The sequence below is a fragment of the Eumetopias jubatus genome, unplaced genomic scaffold (genome assembly GCF_037043125.1).
Source record: "Eumetopias jubatus isolate StellerSeaLion01/CBP00866 unplaced genomic scaffold, mEumJub1_p1.0 scaffold_1, whole genome shotgun sequence".
NCBI classification, from domain to species: domain Eukaryota; kingdom Metazoa; phylum Chordata; class Mammalia; order Carnivora; family Otariidae; genus Eumetopias; species Eumetopias jubatus.
Window position 1 is genome coordinate 116,961,598 of NW_028274807.1, and position 24,443 is coordinate 116,986,040.

The window sequence follows — 24,443 nt, forward strand, 5'->3', positions numbered from 1 at the left end:
CATAATTTACATATTTACAATGTTTTGGTCCATGTTAGTTATTATCCTTATTGATCATCAAATTAACTCCATGTATATAGCCAGCAGTTTAGAACCCCCGCAGTTGGATATTGAGCTTTTGAGAAAAGACAATGGTATTTGAAAGCTTTCCTGCTTTGATGATACTGAGGTATTACTGTTAATTTTTAGATGTGAAATGGTACTGTGATTTTGTTGGAAGAGAAATATGTACCTCGGAATCAAATAACATCTCTCAGATTTGCTCAAAATAACCTGGGGTCAAGTAGATTGGGACATAGATGAAATTAGTTTGGCCACATGTTTGTTGCTAAGTTTTGAAGTTAGTATAACCATAGTTAACTATTGTTCATCATATTATGCTCTTGTATACATTTGAAAAATTCCGTAATTTTTTTAAAACTCCCGTATCAGCAGTAAAAGTTATCTACTATAGAAAAAACTTTCCTACCAAAAACAAACAAACAAAAAAAACAAAACACACAAACTTTAAATCTAGCACACAACCAACCAGATAGTTTCTGAAAATGGTATCAAAATACATGCAAGAGGAAAAAAAAATAACATCTACACAACCTCTCTTTCCATTCAAAAAAAATTTAGATATTTGAAATTAAGAGATAGTCTTAAAAGTGTGATTCTTAAAGTATTCTTTATTAAGATCATTAAAAGTTGTAGAAACAACTTTATATTATAAAGGCACAGGGAGACAGTTCTGATAAAATATTCAAATTAAACAGTAACTTACAGTACAAAAGACAATTTTAATGCACATACAAACCCCAAATGTCTGATTCAAAAATATTTTACTGTGTCTATTAATGGGCAATGATTAAAAATATAAATTGCTGCTGTATAATAAATATCTGATAGTGAATATCTTGATAGCAAAGTGAACAAAATATTTATTGCTTTTCACGTACATATTTTTCCCTGTAATTTAAAATTCCTAATTCTTTTACTATCTTCTCAACTTTTTCCAAAGATAAAAGAAATTCCACATAATCTCACGGGGGAAATGGTAGTTGTAACAACTACCTCCAGTAGCAATCACTGCTTGCAGTGTTTTTCTCACTTCCTGGTCTGCAATCACGATCACTTTTCCAAAGTAAGATAGATGTTTGCTAAGCCACACAAAGACAACCCTCTGTGACTGGCATTCTAAAGTTTGTAATGAACACTTATCAAATATAAAAGGTGCTGTTTTGAAAATGTGTATTTAATTTGAAGTTCTAAGGGGTGAATTGTCAACAAATAATTTTACCTACACCCATCAAAAGTTTTCCGAAGTTGTAAAAAGCTTAATAAAATTTCTAGCACTTAAATGTTTCTTTGAGGGCTAATTGATATCTGTAATATATGGATGTATAAAAATTAATATAATGTAATCTATTTTATAATGGAGAGACCTTACCCTTCTCCTCCCAGTTTTTATACTGGGGTTAACATTATTGATTTCATCATGCTTTTTTGTAGCAACCCAGTTATAGATGGTACAAGGAGAATTTCTATCACAACAGTAAAATAACATGAACGTACCATCCTAACTCAATGCTATCTCATCTTAATACCTACATTAAAGTATTTGATAATCATTGTAAAGTTATTTAACCATATGTCACGTTTAGACAGTGTGTAGCAGCTAGTAATGTGCCTGGCACAGAGTTGATGCTCAATAAATAGTTGCTGAATGAAAGAAAAAGAAAAGAAAAACCTGGCTTTGGTTGTGCATATTTTAATCACTTTCTGATTTAGAAAAAGGTCAGTCTAGAACTAAATACTGCGCACTCCACCAAACTTTGCCATATGCTAAAGCGATAATTAAAAACAAAAAGTATCATCTATATTAGTGATAGTCAATTTAAATATTGTAACTTTTAAAAATAGCCCACAAATTTCACACGTTTGTTAATTTTTATCCACATACTTAAATTTGATGTTTTGATGCTTGACAATGGGGTTATGAAGACCAAGTTGGGCAGACTGGCTAAACTATGCTTTTCAATAAAAATGACTAGTCCATCAATAAATAAAAAGTTATGATGCCCAATTAAACTCAAATGATGACTATACCATGTTAATTTTAACTCCAAAACTACCAACGAATATAAGGTAGGATATCCTTAAGTCACATATGCCTGGAAGCAGCTTACCTTTGAAACATAAAATAACCAGGAAGATCTGAACATAATAATGACAGAGTTAGAGTACTGGAAGTGTGGTAATAAGAATACGTAGGTGACCAATTTTGAAATCTAACCATGACACCAGATCTAACATTTCTTTGGCATATGCATTACTATCTTGGACTAGTTAGCATTTAAAAAATACTGTGTTTTTTTTTCCCTCAATCAACATTAACATAAAGGTGTAGAATGCTTGTATACTCTTCTTAAAGCCTTTAAAAGGACAAGATGACATTCTGCAACATATGCCAAATTTTGTGTTTAGTGTACACTTAGAATTATAGGCAGAGAGGGATGTAACTATTAAATAACTGAATGATTTCATGCAATGGTGAAACCACAGAAAGTGGGGAGAAAAGTATTTACATGATAAAATATTCAGCTCTCTGAAAATACAGTAAACCTGGGAACCTTGCCCTAACAGTAAATGTGTACCGCATAGCACTGAACAAAAACTAGTTCAAATTTAAATAAACACCTAGAATAACCTGAATGTGTAAAATTTAATTAAAAAAAACATAATAATGAGTGGAAAAAAACACCTATACATCAGAAGGAAAAAATGGCCTATAAAACAGGCCAATCTAACTTGACATTCAAAGTAAATGCAAGAGATTCACAAAATCATGATAGTAATGCAAACTAAGTCAAATACCAAGTACCTTTTGATACACAAGCCAATGTAACTATCAGACTCATTTCCAATAGCTTCACAATATTCATAAATTCACTCAGGCATTCGGGGGAGCAAAGCAGTCAATGATGATAGCTCAAGTCTCCAAAGTGTAAGAACAAACTTATTTGCAGAAGCGTCACAAGATTTTTGAAGTAATGTCTTATTTTGATGTTAACATAAGATTTATCAGTGCAAGTTATCTTCTGAATGTATTACTTCCAAATTTCATTTTTCCAGATAGTTTTTGGTGGTTTAGTTTTAGTCAGTGCTATTTAAATGGAGAAAAGAAAAATTCACCATAGACTACCTCACATTGTTACTTAATTGTGCTAGGTATTCACGCAGTTCTTTTGCAGCCTGGAATCTGCCATAGCGCTTCTTTGGGTTGGCACACTCGTCCAGCAAGGCCTCTAGTCGGCCGTCTTTGGCAATTTCACTTGGTGGGTCATGAAGAAGTCCTCCAGAAGTGCCACGCCAGGTGGCATGTCTGGATAAGAGGTTCTGACAAACAGCATAGTAATTGTGGTCCACAGTCGCACGAGCACAAAGAATTTCTTTTGAAAATGATAAGCAAGCCTCCTTATCACAGTCATCAAATTTGCTTTCATACCATACATCCCAATTTTCAGGTTTATCTGTAAAAAGGAGGGAAGCAGAAAGAGAAAAATACATTTTAAAAGAGTTCTCATTCCTTCCCAAAATATAACATTTTACTAATTAACACAGTAGTATTGGTTCCTAAAACTGTATTATAATTTTAAACATTGAAATTTTAATACATTATATATAAATTAATAAATTTTAATTTATATATAAAAAAATATATACCAATGCCAGGCCGAAAGATCAGACAAGGTCTCTAACTACTCAAGGGTTCAGTCTAGATGGAAACTTTCCAACACACAGAGAAAGTGCCATATAGAAGACTCAATGCTACAACAGTACAGAGGAAGCAGCACTTCTTCCTGGGGCTGTAGAAAGCTGCAAACAATTTCTGATTTAGGTCTTAAGTAATAGGCAAGTGTAAAAAGAAATGTGGGAAAATAGTATGCTAGGCCCAGTACAAGTATGTGCAAAGGCATGGACTTAAGGGCTTGTTCCAGCTGATTCAGGAGCCAATAAGTTCATGGAGGCTAAAGTGTGAGACAGCTACCTGGGGAGAAGGTACAAATGAGGCTAGAGAAATAGGTTGAACCTTGTGTGGTCAGAAACACGATTTGTTTTATAGAAAGTTAACTGGACTGAAGACTGGAGGGACTAAGATGATGATAGTAACTAATGGTCCAGAAAAAAAAGCCAAAATGTAGAAACACAGGAGTTTAGTTTTGAGTAAAGTTTAAGGTTCTAATTGGATGACAAGGTAGATATTATTTACATAATACTGTTAACATTTCATAAATAAATTTAGAGTAAATATAAAGTAACTACAAGGTATTCAGGTGGGCATATCACATGCAACTAGAAACACACTTGAAACTTACGACTTTGAAGTCAGAGGTACAGTACACATATTTAGAACACGTCAAAATACAAGTGCTTGATGGAACCAAGAGAAGAGCTGAATTATATTGGAAAGCATGTTGAAAGCAAAGGAAAGAAACAAAGACAGGATGGAACCTTGGACCTTAAGGGGTTGGTAGAGGAGTGGTTAGTCAAAAAAGCTCATTCATTCAGCAAATAATTATTTGAATGCCTACTCTAGGACAGGGAAGGGTATATACTGGTAAACAAAATAAATAATAGATGGTTCCTGCCCTCACTGGCTTACTATCAAGTATGAGAAATAGACATTAAATAAATAAACATTATCATAAATAGTGGGAAATGCTACAAAGGAAACAAACGTTTTTAACAGTAGAAAGGTTTATGAAAGAAAGAACCTTCCCTAGCATTAGATATAGTGGTCAAGCGTAACATTTAAGTTACCGTTCAAAGGACAAGTAGCTAACTGTGTATAGAAGACAGATGAGGCATTTTAGGCAGAAGAAAAAGCATATGGAAAAGCCCAGAAGCAAAAAGGTTCATTCAAGAAACAAAAGGACACTGTAGCTGAAGCATCAAGGGCAATAGACAGAGGGATATTAAAATTGAAGCAGATTGGGCCCTGATTAAGAAGGTTTTTTTTTTCCTTTCTTTCTCTTTAATGTTTCTTTTGTACACAGAGAACATTACTCAGTCTACTTTTGCTTGAAACATTCACATTCAAATATGTTACAAAACTGGGGCGCCTGGGTGGCTCAGTAGGTTAAGTGTCTACCTTCGGCTCAGGTCATGATCCCAGGGTCCTGGGATCGAGCCCCACATCAGGTTCCCTGCTCAGTGGGAAGCCTGCTTCTCCCTCTCCCACTCCCCCTGCTTGTGTTCCCACTCTCTCTGTGTCTCTGTCAAATAAATAAATAAAATCTTAAAAAAGAATAAAAAAATAAAAAATGTTATAAAATTTTAAAAAATTGGTTCACCAAAGCTTTTTTTTAAATTGAAGTATAATTAACATACATTGTTAGTTTCAGATACACAACACATTGATTTGACAATTTTATACATTATTCATTGTTCACCATGATATGTGGTCACCAACTGTCACCATACATTATTACATTATTGACTATACTCCCCAGGCTATACTTTTCATCTTTCCAATTTATTTAATAACTGTAAATTGTTATATAACTATAATAACTGTAAAAATAACTGTATCTCTTAATCCCCTTTATCTATTTTGCCCATCTCCCCTCTGACAACCCATCAATTTGTTCTCTGTATTTAAGAGTCTGGCTTTTGTTTGTTTTTTCCTTTGTTTTTTTTATATTCCACATAAGTGAAATCATGGTATTTGTCTTTTTCTTCCTGACTTACTTCATTTAGCATAATCCCTTCCAGGTCCACCCATGTTGTTGCAAATGGCAAGAGCTCATCCTTTTTTACGGCTAAACTTCCACTGTGTATATGTATATTAAATATATACACACACATATACACATCACTTCCTCTTTTAGCCATTCACCTTGTGTTGCTTCCATATCTTGGCTATTGTAAATAATGCTACAGCAAACATAGGGGTGCATATATCTTTTCAAATTAATGGTTTTGTTTTTATACACAATAGTGGAATTACTAGATCATACGGTAGTTCTAATTTTATAATTTTTTGAGGAACCTCCATACTATTTTCCACAGTGGCTGCACCAATTCACATTCCCACCAGCTGTGCATGATGGTACCCTTTTCTCCACATCCTTGGCAACACCTGTTACTTGTCTTTTTGATACTAGCCATTCTGACTAGTGTGAAGTATTACCTCACTCTGGTTTTGATCTGCATTTCCCTGATGATTAGTGATGCTGAACATCTTTTCATGTGCCTGTTGGCCATTTGTATGTCTTCTTTGGATAAATGTTTCTTCAGGTTCTCTGTTCATTTCTAATAAGATTGACTGTTTTTGTGGTATTGATATTATGTAAACAAGAGTTTGAATTTTACTTAAAGAATAATGGGAACTCATTAAAAACTTTAAGCAAGGAAGTGATAAGATCAGATTTATGTTTTAAGAAAGAAACTAAGTGAATAGAAGGAAACCAAAGGATGGAAGAATTTCAGGAAGTTGTTACTAATCAGTCACTTCATAAATTTTGCAATTAGGTGGTAGCTAAGGGTAATGCAGAAATCTCAGTCAGGTTCTAATGGGTGGAGGAATGAAGGGAGTAGAAAAAGGCAGAGTAAGCAATACTTCTAACAACAGCTGAAAAGCATGGGAAAGCAGAAAAGGTCTTAGGACATACTTGTTTATGGGGAGGGAAGAGAAACTGGATTCTAAGGAGAGAGTGGGAAGTTGAAGATAACTAATGCAACAAGTTCTCAGAGAAGGATCTACTCTGTCCGAAATAGAAAGATGAATGTGTATTGTTTTTACTAGTTTAGATAATAAAGGGAAGGACACTGAGGAAGTTGCCACAGCAAAACCTCAGTTTCCCTGTGAAGGAGAAAATAAAGATCATTTACTAGGAAGAGTTCAGAATAGAGTGTGAATAAATAAAAACGGTGTTTTGCAAAGTAGATATTTAACCAACGCTACCATGAGACATTTGAAAAGAACTGGTCACAGCTAAAGTATCACCGGGGCAATGCTCACTGTATGAATATACTGGTGTGGTGGTATTCATCCAAGATTAGGAATTAGTTGGTATATAAAACTGTGACATGAATTCCAAGAATGTCTGCATAAAAAAATTATAAGAAATTTTAAAAGTTTAGGCAAGTTGCACAACTTTGTGAGTATACTAAAAACCACTGAACTGTACACTTTAAAAAAGAAAAGGATGGTGTAAGCTGCTGCAACATTAACAAATGTAGGAAGAAATAAGTGGAGTGCACTCCAGCAGGGTGTCTATTCCCTGTGGGAGGATCTACGTGGCAAGTCAAGAAATAAGAAAGTAGTTTGGTGAGTATGGAATCAGAACAAGTACTGAGAAAAATCAAGGATCAAGATAAGATCATGCAAAACCTAAGTGTCAACCTAATAAATTGCTGTTACTTTCACTGCATTCCCCAGGTGCCACACATTTTTGGTCCGAGTTCATCAAAAGATCCTCATATGACAGGAGAAGAGGGGATTAAAAATATAAGACCGTCACCATAGAACAACCACCTTTCAGTTTCTTTTATTAAGTAGATTAGTTATAGAGTTGCAGGCTTTGTCCCTGACATTTTAAAATTCCTGTGGCGTTTAATTTTCAAAACACTTCAGACAGTCTGTCCACTTACCCCTATGACAAGCTCACAAATAAATGGAGAGCAAAATTTTGGATAAAATGTAATAATGTCAAATCAAAGTTAGGGATCTGCAGTGCTAGAAATCATCTAAATGGTTAAAAGAAAATGAAAATCACCATAGGGACCCCAAAGAACACAGAACATCACTGTATAAGTGATCCCACAGAAAAATAAGACCTCCATGAGAGCAGAACAGTTTCTCTGATAGGCTGTAACTACATAAAAACTTAATTCTACATTACACTCCTAAACTACAGAATGTAGCAGACTGTAATAAAAAGACATGTGTACATACACACACACACACACAGACACACAGTATATCTGCGTCCGTTTGAATCCAAAGGATATTTTACTAAATATGGAGAAACTGATTAAGAGTACAAGTATAATAAACTGGCTTGCGTTTACTGATACTGGTCAAATAAAACAAAGAGGCAAGGCTTCCATCTAAGAAGGAAATTAAGGGTTTGTTTCATATAAATGTAAACTTTGACATTAAAAAAAATGTGTACAAGAAGCAAATATAAGTTATATACTTACTTTGTCTAATTAACCTTTTGTCAGCAACCAAAACATTTTCAGCATCCACAATGATTACCTTCCCATCTCTAGGACCAACTGCAAAATTGTCAAAACTGACGTCCAGGAGGTAGAGTGCAAATTCAAAGTCATTGTTTGTAAGCTGCTCTGCTATTTCCATTAACTGCCAAGCGAGGTCAACTCGTTTCTCCCATGGTGCATTAAAGTAACTCCACAGTTCTTCTCCAACATAACTTACAGCCACCATTCTTCCACAAGCTCCAAGATATTTTGCAAATGGCCAACCTTCATCAGATGGAAAACTCTACAAAAGAATTATCTTAATATTATAAGAGATTCTGATGAAAATATTCTAGGTCTACCCCCAGATCCTCTCAGCAGAGATTATTACTAGGCATGCACTTGGATTTCTTGTTATATTCAGGAGTTGGAGAGAGATAAATGGGATTTCTTTTCTAATTCATACCATTACTATGGACCTGAAAAAAATTTAAATTTGTAACTTTACATTATAAAGCTAAAACAGAATAAATCCTGCTTATAAATTTCAGAACCAAACTGATCAACAAACATAAGGCACCGTCCTTATTACCAAATCTGGAAGTATTTACATTTTCCTGTATCTTTTTGACTTGGTGTAAGTACAGTCAACCATCTTTTCTTTTGAATGAACAGCACTGCAGGCCTATTAGCCAGCAAGTATTTACCAGGCAACCATGCACTGTACTTGTTGGCAATTAAAGTGAACTAAACAGTCTCTAAAATAAAAATTTTAGAAGAGAAGACAGATATTAAGCAAATAATTTTGTGTATAAATGTTAGTTACTAGGAAGTGGTGTGGGTCCTAAGAGAGCATTTAATAGAGACCCTACCTAGTCTACAAGCAGGTGGGGGTACAATTTAGAGAGAGATTTATATAAGTGTTTCTTAACCTACACCCAAAGGTTAGTAAAGAACAATCTGATATCCTATTGATGCAACCTGCACTCCAAGTACCTCTGGTCCCAAGTCAGTCTTGTTTCCCTTTCTACTGCCACTGTATTTCTGTTCACCTTTAGCTCAACCTTAAAATTATTTATTCTCCTAATCTTAGCAAGGTTTCCTTATGGATTTTATAACCACTGGGAAAATTAACATCCTAAAACAAAAGTCTTTCATGTTGATAAATATCTCACTTTAAACTTAAATGTCAGGCTTTATCTAAGATACTTTCCAGTGCTAAAATGAGCATTGTGGTGCAAAAGGATGGGAAGTAATGTTTTAAACAACTTCTTGGAAGATAACATGACCAGAGGAAGTATAGAGGAAGCCTAGCACTTTTCCTTAAAATGGGGGGAAGAATTATAAGATGATATTCACATAAACACTGTAGGGGAAACAGAGCAAAACACTGCAGAATATAAATACAGATTACTTCTACTGCTAAAATTGAACAATCTACATACTTTTTTTTTTTAAGATTTTATTTGAGAGAGAGCGAAAGAGAGATCACAGAGGGAGAGGGAAAAGCAGACCTGCCGTTGAGCGGAGAGCCCGAGGCAGGGCTCATCCCAGAACCCTGGGATCATGATCTGAGCCAAAGGTAGATGCCTAACCAACTGAGCCACCCAGGCACCCCAATCTACACACATTTAAAGAGCTAGAGATGAGGCTCTTTTTCTTGGACTGCTTATGATAATAAGTAATATTAAGTTTACCCTGAACATTCATAAAATTGAAAAAATTCAGTAATATCTTTAATATTAATGTTTATCAACTTTAAAACAAAATGTTCTTAGAACTAAACTTGATCCATAATCACCTATTTTCATTTGTGCTTCCTTTCAACTATAATTATTAATGCACAGAAACTGTACTTGTTTCTTTGTATGTGTAACTTTCTTTTAAATTTTAGTATCTGCAGTTTTGTGATAAAACACTAATTATGTAAATTAAAAATTTAGATATAATAGTATGAATCTTTAAATATAGTAAATGAATTGATTCATTTTTAATTCAAATGCAGCATCTGATTCTTTAGCAAGAAGGAAGAGGGAAGCACATTTTTCATCTTATACCTGAGAATTTTTTATTTCTTTTGGGTACTGGGAAAAGTGAGACAGCTCATGTCCAATGTGAACTGCAAAAAAATGTTTGCTAAGCATCTTATTTTCAACTTTTTCTCCCAATTTTAAAATACCTCCTCAACCTTGAAAATTTACACAATTACAAAAGATTTAACAGTTTCCCAGAAGTATTCATGTATAAAGTCTATGACATTAAAAGAAAAAAAGGGAAAGCATTAAAAATTGGTAATATATGAGATTATATAGTTTTGTCCCACAAAAAGTAAAACAAAAAATTCCTCCATACATTATTGGTATATTATTCACATGCCATACTGTAGAACAGATACAAACATATCTTTGTGAAAATAAAATGGTCTTTGACAACAGGAGAAAAGGGAACCCTGACAACATCTGCACATGTACAAATGCCTCCTTGTTTTTTGGAGCCTTTCCAACTGGCAAATGACAGTCAAATATACCCTTCATTACCCAAGTCCCTCATAGAAGAGGATAAAATATATGAACAAATGTCACACAGCAATTTTATATTTATACAGTGATTTCTGACAATGTTAACTGAAATCCTGTTATGCCTCATTTTAAGAAGAGCACTACAATTCTTTCATATAGCTTGCTACCTAATCTTTTGGAAGAACTTTAATAAATGAATCCACACCACTAGCTCAGATGACAGGAATTTTTAACAGTCAGATTTCCTTAATGAGAAAACAATTCTATTGAACACACTATGGCACAAAGAAAATGCCCAAAGGAAGCCAAAACATAATTTTTATTTAAAACAATTCTGGCTTAGAACCAAATTATCATGGTCAAGCAAAGTTTGAAAGACAAAATTTTAAGATGTTACAGTGTGGATTTGCTAAATATATCAAGCAACGAGAAACACAACTTCTTACTTTCTGATTACCAAACTCCAACAGGGCAAAAACAAACAAACAAAAAAACAAAAACAAAAACAAAAAACCCCACAGTAGCTAGGATAAGAAGTTTATTGCTGAGATTCACAGTTTATTTTAAAACAAATCTTAAGATCAGATTTTCAAATTTCCTAGAACAACAGGCACACAGTTTAAAGTAACTGGACATAAAATGTGTGTATTTTAATGAGTTATTTACAATTGAAAAAATATGTACAAATACTTTTCATTTGAAGGATGGAGTCTTTAAATGTGGAATGGTTTAAATTCTAACTTGACCAGAGGCACTGCAGTTATTTGTTAAGGGCTTTACATCAGGTTGAATATACATTGAAGTGTAACTGGTCAAATTTTAAAACTAAATTATTAGTTTAAAATTGTACAAAGGTACAAAACAGTTATAAAATTATGTATTTCCTTTCCATTACTGTATTAAAAAAAATTACATTGGTAAGCACCCAAAGAAAACTTCTATGACTAAAAAAAAAAAAAACAAAAAAAAAAACCTTCTATGACTATTCTTAATAATGTAAAAATTAAATATGGAAATTTAAGTATTAAGAGAAACATGGTTAACTGATAAGATTTTGAAAAATATTAAATGCCTTCAGTTAATTTAAAAAATAAAAAGTATTTTGAATATGAAACCTAAGATAAATCACTATGTCTCTATATCTCTCTCTCTTTTTTTTGGTAACAGAAAATTGCAAGCTATCTCTTGGATACCATAAAACTCAAATACTACTACGAATAATATTACAGGCATTGACAGTATCTTAAAGTCAAAGTTTCAGAAATAAGTAAACAAAATCACTAAGGTCATCTTTCATTTTAAGAAAAAATGAAATGAAGGTGACATAAAATGTATACGCTTGATATTAAAGATTAGAAAATTTAAATATTTTATATTTTTATGGTATATAACATTTTATAAAATTTGTATATTTAAAAGACAATAGAATATACAAGTAAATAATGGACTTGAAATCACTCTGCATCTCATGAGCTGTGACTATGGCAAAGCGAAAACTTCTTAGAGCTTTAGTCTTTTTCTCTGTAAAACTGGAATAATATTTGTACCACCATATATATTCATCAAGACAATCCAAGAACCAAAGAAAAGAGTATGAAATGTACTTTGCAGATTTATACTACTTTATAAAGAATTGCTTACCAAAACATTTTTTACTTCCTATTTAAATCCATTAAGAAGTCCAGATATTCATCAAGAGTTATGCTTATTTTCATAACACTTACTGAAAGTCATCTACAAATAATGAACACCTTCCAAATATAGTCAAGAACCACCAAATTAGAAAAGCATCATCACTGTCCTCTAGTAGTTTCTAATTTACAGTGAAATATATAAATTAGCAACCAAACTTTGGTTTAACTTTTGAGAAGGCTTAATACTATGAAAAATGTATAGGGCATCCACAAGCACTAAAAATACAAAAAAAATTAAAACTTGATAACATGTATACACATAAACTCAGCATTGTAATTTGCTTTTTATTTATAATAGTTAAGCACCACAAAATCCTAAGTGCTGAAGTAATCTATCATCTATTTATTGATCAAAACCAACCAAAACGATAGTTTATGTGATTTATAACGGGGATGTGAAATCTAAGAATTCTAGAGTTGGAACTACATGAGTTGTAAATCCAGTTCAATCTTACTAGCGCAGTTTACGTGATCTGCCTAAAGTCACACAGATAAAGCGGTAAAGTCTGGCTAGTACAACCCCTCAATCCATTATCTTCCCGTTTCAGAAGTTTCCAAGTTTTGCATATATTGCATTCTCATATTACAGAGAATCTGGGACATAGTATGCTGTAAAAATAATGTAAGCTTATACATCCTAAGTGGAATAAAGCACATAAATCTCGTGTTTTCATATTTTTTTAAATTTGACAAACCCTATATTCTACAGGTTTTTAAATTTGGAATTGCAGATAAGAGACTGTAGGTTAACCCACATTTCACTGACTACTGTAAGCAGCTGGAGTTAGAGAGTGAGAGAGTCACTGTGGAATGAAGAGAATACAAATTTTATATTAAAAAATTCTAAATCTAGCCTAACACCATCATGAAATGCTAAGCAAATAGTTGTGAAAAAAAACAGTCCCTATTCTCAGGAAGTTTTTTCAACCTGAGTTGGGAGAATGATTATTAAATAGACATAAATTATAAATTACATAATTTGTTACAAATTATGAAGTAGAGTATGCTGAGAAAGAGAGATTGTGTGGTAAAGGGCAGCCTCTCTAAGGAAGTGTTACTTAGGCTGAGATCAAAAAGATGAGTATAATATTAGACAGACTGGGGAGGGGGCAGTAAATATGTTCCAGGCCATAGTAGAGTTAGAAACAGTCTTCTCAGTATTGAAGAAAAGGCCAAAGCAGCTTCACAAAAATGAATGAGGAGGAAATGGCTTGAGGTAATAGAACCTGTAAAGGGAGGTAGGGACCAGATCATGCTTGGACTTACAGAATAAAACACAAACTCAACATGGTCTACATGCTTTGGGGAAAAAAAAAACAACCAAAAAAAAAAAAAAGCCTTAACATTCAGAAACATTGTACATATTGGAATTAAATACCCTGTGATATATGTTATTCTTAAAAAAAAAAAAAAACCACAAGCTTTTACAATATCGTAATATCCTTTGATCAATAACCACTGTCCTACCAGATTAACAAGGTCATTTTATTCTATTATGTCAGAACACATTTTAAAAAGACATACAATGTACAAATAAAACTGATAGATTTAGATAAGGTCAACTCTAGAACTTGTGACCTATTCTTTTTTTTTTTCTCCTTACATCACCAAAAATAGGGTTTGTATACTAAATTTAAAAGACTGGGACGCCTGGGGGCACAGTGGATTAAGTGTCCAACTCTTGGTTTTGGCTCAGGTTGTGATCTTAGGGTTTTAAGATCCAGCCCCAGCCCCATGTTAGGCTTCCCACTCAGCTCAAGAGTTTGCTTAGGACTCTCTCTCTCCCTCTGCCTCCCCACCCCATGCTCACTCCTGCCCTCTCACGTGCTCTTTCTCTCTCTCTCTCTAAAATAAATAAGTAAATCTTTTAAAAAAATAAAAGATAATACTTCCTTTAACACAAGAAATAAAATATTTTATGGTCATTTACTACCTCACAACATTCCATTAAAAGGAACATAACTTTGTAGCTCACCTAAAAAGATGTATTATAACACTTATTTTTTAAAGGAGGAAATTCCTAAATAAAAAGAAGCCGACTTAAAAAAAAAACTATTAATAATCAAAACATACACTCTAAAATCTGGTTGTAGGTTTTCTACAGAACTGGCATTTCTGAGCACACACTAATTTAAACTTGAGAATACTTATCGAAAGTTAATGTTATCAAAAGAATAGAAAATGCTTAAAAAGTTCAACTTAAGTTTCAAATTATTTTTAAAAGCCCAGATCTCAACAGAATCCCACTGTAGTAACGCATGTTATAACAGCTGTTCACAGAGATTAGTCAACTGTACTGGTGACAGACTAATGTGTTCACAGTTTTGTGAACTGTCTGGAGGGGGAATATAGTAAAATTACTGGGATGATTTAATGGTTACCTAATTTTTGCTAAAATTTCTTTTAAGACTTTAGCTTCTTAATTTATACTGCTAAATAGTGGCCAAAATCCATTGCAAATATTGTAGAATCTTAATAATCTCAAGATTTTTCAAGTTACAGGATATGTTCCATTTATTTCATTAAATGATTTTCTGAATGCCATTTTCCACCCACCTAGAATTCCAACAGTATTAAGCAATGCCTTGAAAATAACAAGGTTATGGTATTTCACTGAATATCATGTCCAATAGCTGTTTCTAAAATTGGAAACTAATGTCAAAATGCATCAACAAAAAATCTACATAAGTTTGATAGAAATTGATAATCTTTTAGAATAGTTTAAGAAATGCACCCCCCCAAAAAAAATCACTTGGCCACAAGTTTTAAATGTGCACAAATTTACTTGTCTCAACTGATGCTTTCTTACCTACAGTCACATCAGCCAAGTGTGATCCACATTTCTAAGTTGAAATACATATCTACAAACACCATCCTCAAACATTTGCTTCCAATAAGACAAAATTTCAAAGAAAAAGGATATAATATAATAAGCTTCTTTTGGACCCAATAACCTAAGAATGCTACCTTGCTTTCTTTACTCAAGACTTAATTTCTTTAAAGTCTGATAAGTAGAATAGTAAGTACTAACTTCCTCCCCTGGTTCCTTTAAAACATAAACTGAATTAACATCACCCTTCCAAAAAAGACCAAACTATCCTCTAAGTAGCAGAGTATCTCTCTATGTTAAACCTGATGCCTAGTTTTAGATTTGTATTCCTGTTACCACCTTAAATTCACTATAGACAAAACAAAACCCTTGGTTCCCCTACCCCAAAGCCATTCCTTTTCTGGGCTTCCACATCATAATAAGGAATTATTTAGTAGTTGCTCAGACTAAAATCCCAGGAGATATCCTTTATTTTTCCCTTTCCATCATATCTTTGCCCATCAGCAAGTCTTGTCAACTATTTTTCCAAAATATATTGGCTGTCTACTTTTTATAACCTTTATCGCAACCATCTAAATCCAAACCACCATTCTCTCTCACAATCTTGTGCAAAAGCTTTTCAGATTTCTCTCTTACCCCTTAAAATCCATTCTCCCCAATCAAGCCCTACTAAAAACATTTCTATTGTTTCACACCGCCCTGAAAAAAAAAATCCTAAACTCATTAAGCATGGTTACAAAGCTGTATAGGATATGATCCTTGTCCACCTCTATGACCTTATATTCTATCAGGCTTCCCTACTCCCATGCTCCCTACTCCTCTGGATTTGCCATATCTCTTGTCCAAAAACACTCTGCCCTCAGATCTTTGCACCATTGGCCATATCTCTCATCATTTACACCTCAGCTGAAATGTGACTCTTCCTGACTGTCCATTAAGAGTAGTTTATCCCCAACCCAATTCATCACAGCAGTCTGCTTTCTTATTTTTATAGTATGCAAAGTCTGAAATTATCTTGTTTTTTGTTTGCCAGCCACATCTAGTGTCCCAGAACACAAAGGCTGCACAAACTGTGTCCTGGCCTGCCATCTTCACTGTATCCTAAGGGTATATAGATCAGTTCCTGGAACTACTGAGCAATGCCACACAATTCTTGCCAGATCTTTTCCCTTCAGTTAAAACTCCAAATGTGCACTAGAAAGGCAAAATATGAAGATGACCCTGAAGCTTCATACCTACCTCAGATGATCTTTTAAGATTGTGTCTCAGTCTAAGAAATTAGACCAGACCTAACCCTTTTTTTAAATGATCACTTGTTACTGTACTAATTAGAACTACTGAACTATAACTTAGAGAAATATTGAATTATTTGCTTCGTATTACTGAATCTTTATCTAAACTCTATTTCCTACAATATTCTTTCTACAAGGTACTTCATATGGGACAAATCCCTAACCCTCCTTTTAATGACTATTCAAAAAACCTATAGCCTGCAGCAGCAACTACATAGGTATTTATGGTGTGTATATATGTAAATAAGTTAACACTTGAAGGTCTGTCATAGAAGAGTAAAATGTATATATTTCTAAGATAGATGTCAACATAATGTACTAAAGAACTCTTCAACTACAACTATCTAAAAATGAAATAAGTTGATTTGCGAATAACATATTGTAAAAAAAACCCTACAATTAAAGACATTTTGCGTATATTATCCGAATAACCGTATCTCCTTTACTTTTTAAGACAATCTTGTTATAGGTAACTACTATAATTCCTATTAAGAAACTAAGGCTCTAAAACATTAAGTGACCATTCAACAATTTTGAGTTAGTATAGAATGCTATCTCAATACTGCCCCCACCACTCTGCCTGGCCCCCCTGGCCCCATCCCTGGGCAAAATCCCATTTACCCTTCAGAACTCAATTTGCCTATAAAATCTTCCCTGGTATCCACAACTATAAAGATATACTCATGTCTCTCCTTAAATGAGTCATTTGACAGAGTGCAGGTATTTTTTTTATAGAATTTATTAGGCTACACTGATTGTAATTATTCATTTATATACCCACCTCCTGCACAGTACACTACTTGCTGCCTAGACAGATCCTTTGAATCCAATTGCCTTAAAACAGACTATTTACCAAATGAACAAAGTCCAATTCTTCTGATTCTAAATCCAGGGCTACAAGTTCAAACAGCTTCCAGATATTTCAGATAACTTCCTATCAAGAATCTACTTTAATAAAGACATACAAATTGGATTAAAGGTTTGATTACATAATTTAAAACCTTTCAGGGTCTATGAACAGGATGAATAACTATCCACATCTTACACTAATAATTTAAAATTATTTACTAAAGTTCATTGTACGTGTAGGGAAAATGCAGGGCCTATATTCTAAGGTCTTATTAGTTCAATATATGCATAATGAACGAAAAGTGAAGACAGAAAAAAAATGTCAGCTATTCTGTGAGGTTAACAGCAATGATTGAAATACAGGAAGTAGGCCAGAAACCAGAAACCAGAAAAACAGAAAATAAAAACCAGTCTGATGATCCTGAGAAACTGACTACCCATGTCTAGGAAACAAATCCCCAAAAAGTAAGCCTTCTTTCCCTACCAACATGTGTGAGGAATATGTACTGATCTATGTGGTGGAAATACAAAGGAAAATAGTTTGTAGATTAGACAAAGTACAGAAGGGACTTCAGAATTAATAATGGTGAGAAGATATGAATAAATCCAGAAAACAGGCCAGTGGGGCAAAATTATTTTGCTCCACTGATCTGGAAGTGGTGCTATCCTAAGGGTGATTGCCTGTTTCTATAATCTTTCCAAAATAAAAGTCTCTGGATGTGAATGAGGTACACAGAATTATTTTATTATGTTTGGTTTTTCATGAAGTACATTCAAGTGTCCATAAAACCTCTGATTTAAAAGAAAGAAAAAAGAAAAACACCAAAACCTCTAGATTTAAGGTTATGAATTAGATAAAAAGTGCTTTACTTAGAACTACCTACTCAGAACTATCTCTGAAAATCTGGGAATGCAGTTATCACAGTAGCATCCAGTGGGACAGAAGGAGGTGGCTCCCTAAGCTGTTGCTTGCAAAGAAACTCCCTGAGACAAAGTCTGGAACATTCTTTCAAAATGTTATTGCCCCACAAGATACTTGGCCACACTGAGCTCCGTATTTCTTTCCTTTAAAGGCATTCTCTGGTTTTTTCGTTTTGTTTTAATCTGATTTAGTGTGTGTAAAAATTTGGGAGGAATACAAGCTTGAAAATGGGGTTATCTATCCTGGCCTCCTTCCCATACCTTCTAGCAGGGACCAAGTACCAAAACCCCCAACCCCCTTTTAGAAGTTTAAACCCACCAGTTAAAGTCAAACTCAGAAAAGAAGTAGAAAAAAATAATTTCTCAAATCAAGGATTTGAGACTCAAAGGATATTGGGGCTAAAAAGGAAAGGACCTAATCTAATAGTCTCATTTTATAGATAAGTCCCATAAAAACGTTTGTCAACTTGTCCAAAGACAGCTAAATGGCCATAATCTTTTGTTTACTTCAAAAGCCTTATCTTGGGCCGTGCACCTTAAAAATATCTTCTCCTTTAGGAAGTATCTTTAAGGACAAAACAACATTCACTCAACATTTTCTGTAAAAATTCATCATGTGATACAGGGATGGACTAAATCAATATAACTAAAGGTATGGCTCACAGTCTGAATCATAACTATTTTAAGGTGATCCATATTCCAAACAAGCTTCAAAACAGCTGATTAACCACTAGACAGTTAAAGTTACTTTTACCTTATTTAACTTCTAACACTTACTGAGTGCCTAACAGGGATTTGGCACTATATAATGCATTTTGCATGTACTTTGTCATTTACAAAAATTGAAATAAAAGCTAAAAATCTATAGCGTAAATGACAGTTAAGTACTGTAAAAATTAAGGAACTCCTATTAAAACCGTGATCCAGAAAATTTAAGACAAAGTCCTACAAATGTAGTGAAACAAATTCCCAATTTCTCCATCTTAAACAAACAAGAGCTTTGTTTCTATAAATAAGACCATCATCATTATCTCTAGGTCATCAAGTCAGAGATGGTTTGGGCTTCAGGAAATCCAGACAGTACTTTTCTCTAAAACAGTCACAACTTCTAAAATTCAAGAAGAGGTAACTACAAATATTGGTAGAAAATTTACCAATAATCTTGACATCTTGTCAAAACACTTCACCTTGATTTTCCAATATTCCGAGAATACTATTGCACAATAAAAAATCGACAAAGTCCCTCTCTCCAGTTTTCTTCATAGGGTTATGGCATACTTATAATTAAAACTACTTCTTGGTGAAGTAAAACTGTGAAGAAAAAAAAAAAGTATCAGTGTAGAAGATAAAGGTTCTAGCATTATCTTGTTTCTTGATGTTTATAATTTTTAGAAGATAATTCTATGGCCAAACAACTTTCCTTTGAACTAGATAAGCTGCTGTAAGCTAGTAAAACTATTCAACGATGGGAAGAGATTCGTACTTTCATACCATTTCATACCGGCTAAGTCTATATTACAAATCTATATAGCCTTACATAGATAAAGTGGGTGTATAATAAGTCTTACATACACTTGGTACCTTCCATGTCTTCTTTCAAGGCATAACAGAAAATTTAATTTGTTATTGTTTCTTAAAATCAGAAGATGCAAGTTTAATAATGGGCAAAATTTATATACATTTTCAGTTCTTTCTTTAGTACCTATCAAAGGAGATTTTTTTTTTAAGATTTTATTTATTTATTTGAGAGAGAGAATGAGAGAGAGAGAGCGCATTTGAGAGGGGATAGGGTCAGAGGGAGAAGCAGACTCCCTGCTGAGCAGGGAGCCCGATGTGGGACTTGATCCCGGGACTCCAGGATCATGACCTGAGCCGAAGGCAGTCGCTTAACCAACTGAGCCACCCAGGCGCCCATCAAAGGAGATTTTTAAATATTTATTTTGGAAGTATGTTTATCACACTGGAACTTTTGTTAAGAATAGTTTGATGAAGTCAGTTCAAAAGACTTTTTTTCCCCCAAGGTAATTTTTGGACAATATAAGAAAAATCTAATTTGTCACTAAATGTCCAAAAATTCAAGAAGTAGCTCCCTCTCCTGGAAAAAAAAATGCTGAGTTCCTCTTTAAGCTGTAAAATACATGCTTGGATCTTTAAAAATATTTTTTAAGGTACATGAACCAAAATGCACAAATAGCCAAATTTGAGTGAGATTTTCTATCATTAATACCGCATACTACCATACATAGCTATTAGTTTTACAGAAACCCACATAAATACTAAACTTATATTCATTTGTCTAGTTAGCAGAAATAACAAACAATATGATTTGACTTAGTAACAGTCTTTGTACCTGATCACAGAATTTTAAGATTTCCTTTCACTTTAGTGGTTTTACTCCACCATCAAACCTCAATTGCATTGTTCATACTTAACTCACTAATTTTTCCCACAGATGAAGTGGTTTTATAAAGAAAGCAGCTCTATGAAAATTTATTTAAAAATAAATCTTATTCAACTTGCTTGTTCATCAGGTAAAAAATTAAACACACGAATATGGTATTAAAGACCCCAAATTTACATTTCACACAGCATTTACTAGCTATAGAACCAGGTTGCCTAAATATCAAATGCAAAATACAAAAGCCAAAATTAACCATGTTAACATATATTTCCTCACATACTAAAAACAAACTCTTATCCATCACCCACTCAGAACAACGGTGTCGCTAAGTTTAAATTACAAGAATATAACTGATATTTTTTTAAAAAGTTGTTTATCACTAAAGATGAAAACAGAAAGTCTGAGGGAAGAGTTAATCAGAAAGAAGGTACAAGTACATGTGCCTATCTCAACTAGAAAGTAAACTGAAAATGTCAAGACAACTCCAAACTTCAAAAATTTAATATAAAAGCTTCCCAAATAAAGCAGATTTTCCTTAGCGCAAATCAAATGCCAAGATATCTTTATAAAGAACTGGATATATAATGTTCTTAAAATATCAGTCCTAGTTGTTTCTAATATACCAATACTCAGAATTACCTGATAAAAACCTTTCAATAGGCACGCACTATTACAAGTGCAGAAAATGTGTACTACTACTCAGATAGCTCCTTACTAAATTTTTGGGTCCCAGAGAATTTGACAGATTATCTGCAAATACACTGCTAAAGTTTTCTACAGGGACCAACCTCCCTAATATAAACATCTATTTCTCAAAGATAAAAGATAGTTTAAATGGAAAAAAAAAGTTTCAAGTCAAATGTGTATCACAAATACGGACTTAAGCTTTAGAGGCTGACTAGTTTTATTGAAACTACTTAATAAAATAATTTCTTAGAGAGAAGTTTAACCAATCTTATATACCATTCACTGTTAAAGAGAGCAGTGTTTAATATACAATCTCTACTTTAAATGTAACCTGTTAGGTACATCCTATACAGCTTAAAATTTACTAAGACCCACACTAAAGTTTTGAGGCAAAGTATTTATTTCGTGTTAAAATTATTTGGCTGAATTAATCAAAGGAAGCTGGTTACTCTTAGCTAAATTGGGCAGCGGAGAACTTGAGAAAAGAAAGCAATGTAAATAAATACCGTACATTCCTATTCATGCACTTCAGATTAAAAAACACACACACACACCAAGAATCCTGTACAACCACACCCCCCACTAGTAACATTCTCAGCAGCACAGAAAGAGCATGAAGTATACCAAAGTTAGTTATTAATTTTAAGTCATCCCCCCCCGCCCCCGTATTTGATAAACAGCAAAACTGTATGGCAAAGGAGCAAGGTAACTTTCCTGCAATTAGAGGAAGGGTCACAAGCGCAAAGTTGTAACCACTATCCCAGGACACCACACTAAAGCCGGGCGGGAATGTGCAGAAACTCAGTAACTACTCCAAAGGTCAACAGTTTTTTGGGTTTTCTTTTTTTGCGGTCACCACTAAAAAGATACCAACCTACTCCCCTAAAAGGTGTGTTTGTTTTCAAAATAAAGTCACGAGAGAGCCAATAAATCAACTAGACGAGAGAGATAAGAATCTCCTTCCCCTATTTCTCACCCTGGCCTAATATTTCATCTTCCTGCAGCCAAATTACTAGATAAATAACAGCAGGTAAGAGAATCAGGATGAAAATGTCCGTGTTGGCCTCAAATCCTCCCAGCCCCAAGTCCAACGATGCCTTCCTTACTTTTTCCTCTTCCTAATGCTACTCAAAGCAGGGCTCAATGGATTAATCTGACCACAGTCTCAATTCCCCAGCTTGTCCCCAAATTAGCTGCCCCAATGATCCGCCAAGTAAGTGAGCTAAAGAATAAAACAAAGACTTTGGGGCCGAAGTTAGGCCAGGCACGAAGAGCACCAAAGGGGACAGCAAACGCGGTATAGAAACACTTAAGAACTAAGAAAGGTCCAAGGGCTCGTGAACAGACCGCGCTGTCGAAGTGCAAACGCCGGTGGATAAAAGCAGAAAGGCAGGGAAAAGAGCCCAAGGAAACTCACTGGAGAGACATTTTGGGAACGTACAAGACGCGCTCCCTCTGGTGTTAAAGGATCCGCAGTCAAATCGGAGATGCGTCCGTGTCTAGGTGCCAAGAACAGACTCTCTACCAGCCGGGTCGCCCTCCGCAATCCGACACAGCGCCCAAGGGTCCCCCAGTGCCGCCCCCTTCCCACGCCCGCAAGCTGGCCCAGCTGGGCCGGGTGCAAACGGGGCAACGAGCGCCGGCGGAGCCACTTCTCCGACTCCGGTTACCTCGCGCGGCCCTTCCCGGCAGGACGCCCCCCTCCCGGGCTCCGCGCCTACCTGTAGCACCAGCGGCTCGGGGTTGAAGGCCAGGGTCAGCAGCAGTTGCATGCGCTCCGAGTCCTTGAGGTTGCGCAGCAGGAAGCTGCCCGAGTCCTTGGTCTCGGCATAGCGGCGCACCAGGCGATCGAGCAGGCGCTGCGAGGGGCAGTGCACCAGGTCCGACCAGCCTTCCACCGCCTCGGGCGTGAGCAGCCGCACGTCGCCGTTGAGGCGCGCGAACTCGGTGCGGGGCATGGCCTGGAGCAGGTCGCAGCGAGGTCGGCCGGTGGCCCGTTTGCAGATGCTCTGGTCGAGCTGCGCCAGCTCGCGCTGCGAGCCGAGGCGCTTGAGCACCACTCGGCGGCGGCCGCCCTCGCGGGGCTCACCGTACTGCGCGAAGTAGACGTTCTTCACGTTGAGGAAGTCCAGCAGGCGCAAGCGGCCCCACGCCTCGAACACCACCTGTCCGTTGAGGAAGCGGCGGCACCAGCTCGTGCCGAAGCACGCCGGGCACTTATTGAGCTGCAGGAAGCGCCGGTCGGCCAGCTCGTTGCGCTGCCAGGAGGCGAGCAGCGACGGCGAGTGCAGCACCATCAGCACCAACAGGCTGCCCAGCGCCGCCAGCTTCAGCGAGCGGGACAGGCGGCCCAGCTTCGGGGGCACCAGGCGCCACATCCCGCCCGCCTCCCGTCCACACGCACCCAGAGGGCGAGGGCACCCCGTGGGCGCCCCCGCCGCGCCGAAACCCGGAGAGCGACCGGCAGGGGCCCCCGGGCGAGAGAAGGAGCGAGGTCGCAGGCTGGGGCGGGAGGCGGAGTAGGTGTGTAAGAGAGAAAGACGGGGAGAGGGAAGGAGCCGACCAAGGCAGGCTGCGACTTCTCCCAGTCACTAGTCTCCACAACTCTCGAGCTCCCTCCTCCGAGCTCCCCGCCCTCCGACTCCGGCGGCGCCTCCTACACGCCAACCAAGTTATAGAGGAGCGGGAGGGGCGGGGGGGAAGCGCGGGGATCCGACGGCCGCGCGGCCGCGCGCGCGCGCACGCGTACTGCTCGCTGGGGGCGAGAGAGCTGCGGCGACCGCCTGTGGGGCGAACGGGGTCTCTGAGGAGAGAGAAAGAGGGACTCACGGAAGGGGAAGAGAAGCTCGAATGTCTCACACCGAAAAGTACCAACAGTGTAGGAAGGTGGGAAGGATGAGGTGCCCGCGTGTCCCTGACGCCTCACGCCCCGATTCGTACGCGCTGGCTCTCCAGAGAGAGGGAGAGGGGCCAGGGGGCGGGGCTCGCGGGGCGGAGCGAGCGCGTCGCGCGCCGCCCGGAAAGCGTAAGCGCGAGCCCGCGGGGGTGGCGGGGGCG

At 36.3% G+C, this 24,443-nt stretch overlaps 1 protein-coding gene across 1 annotated transcript; it reads right to left on the minus strand.

The window, feature by feature from the left end:
- Nucleotides 1–722: 722 nt before the first annotated feature.
- On the minus strand, nt 723–24,344 carry DIPK2A (divergent protein kinase domain 2A). Its single transcript, XM_028099178.2, has 3 exons — nt 23,108–24,344; nt 8,194–8,497; nt 723–3,515 (listed from the first exon to the last, which is right to left on the minus strand). The coding sequence occupies exons 1-3, from the start codon at nt 23,762–23,764 to the stop codon at nt 3,184–3,186; spliced, it is 1,293 nt and encodes a 430-aa protein (XP_027954979.1). The 5' UTR covers nt 23,765–24,344; the 3' UTR covers nt 723–3,183.
- Between the last annotated feature and the right edge of the window lie 99 nt (nt 24,345–24,443).

Excerpts from the sequence above, each read along its gene's own strand:
- DIPK2A (XM_028099178.2), bottom strand. The coding sequence starts at position 23,764 with ATGTGGCGCCTGGTGCCCCCGAAGCTGGGCCGCCTGTCCCGCTCGCTG. Across the intron at positions 8,498-23,107 it reads CCGAGCCGCTGGTGCTACAG|AGTTTTCCATCTGATGAAGG; the intron begins GTAGGCGCGGAG and ends ATTCTTTTGTAG. Across the intron at positions 3,516-8,193 it reads CAAAAGGTTAATTAGACAAA|ATAAACCTGAAAATTGGGAT; the intron begins GTAAGTATATAA and ends TCCTTTTTACAG.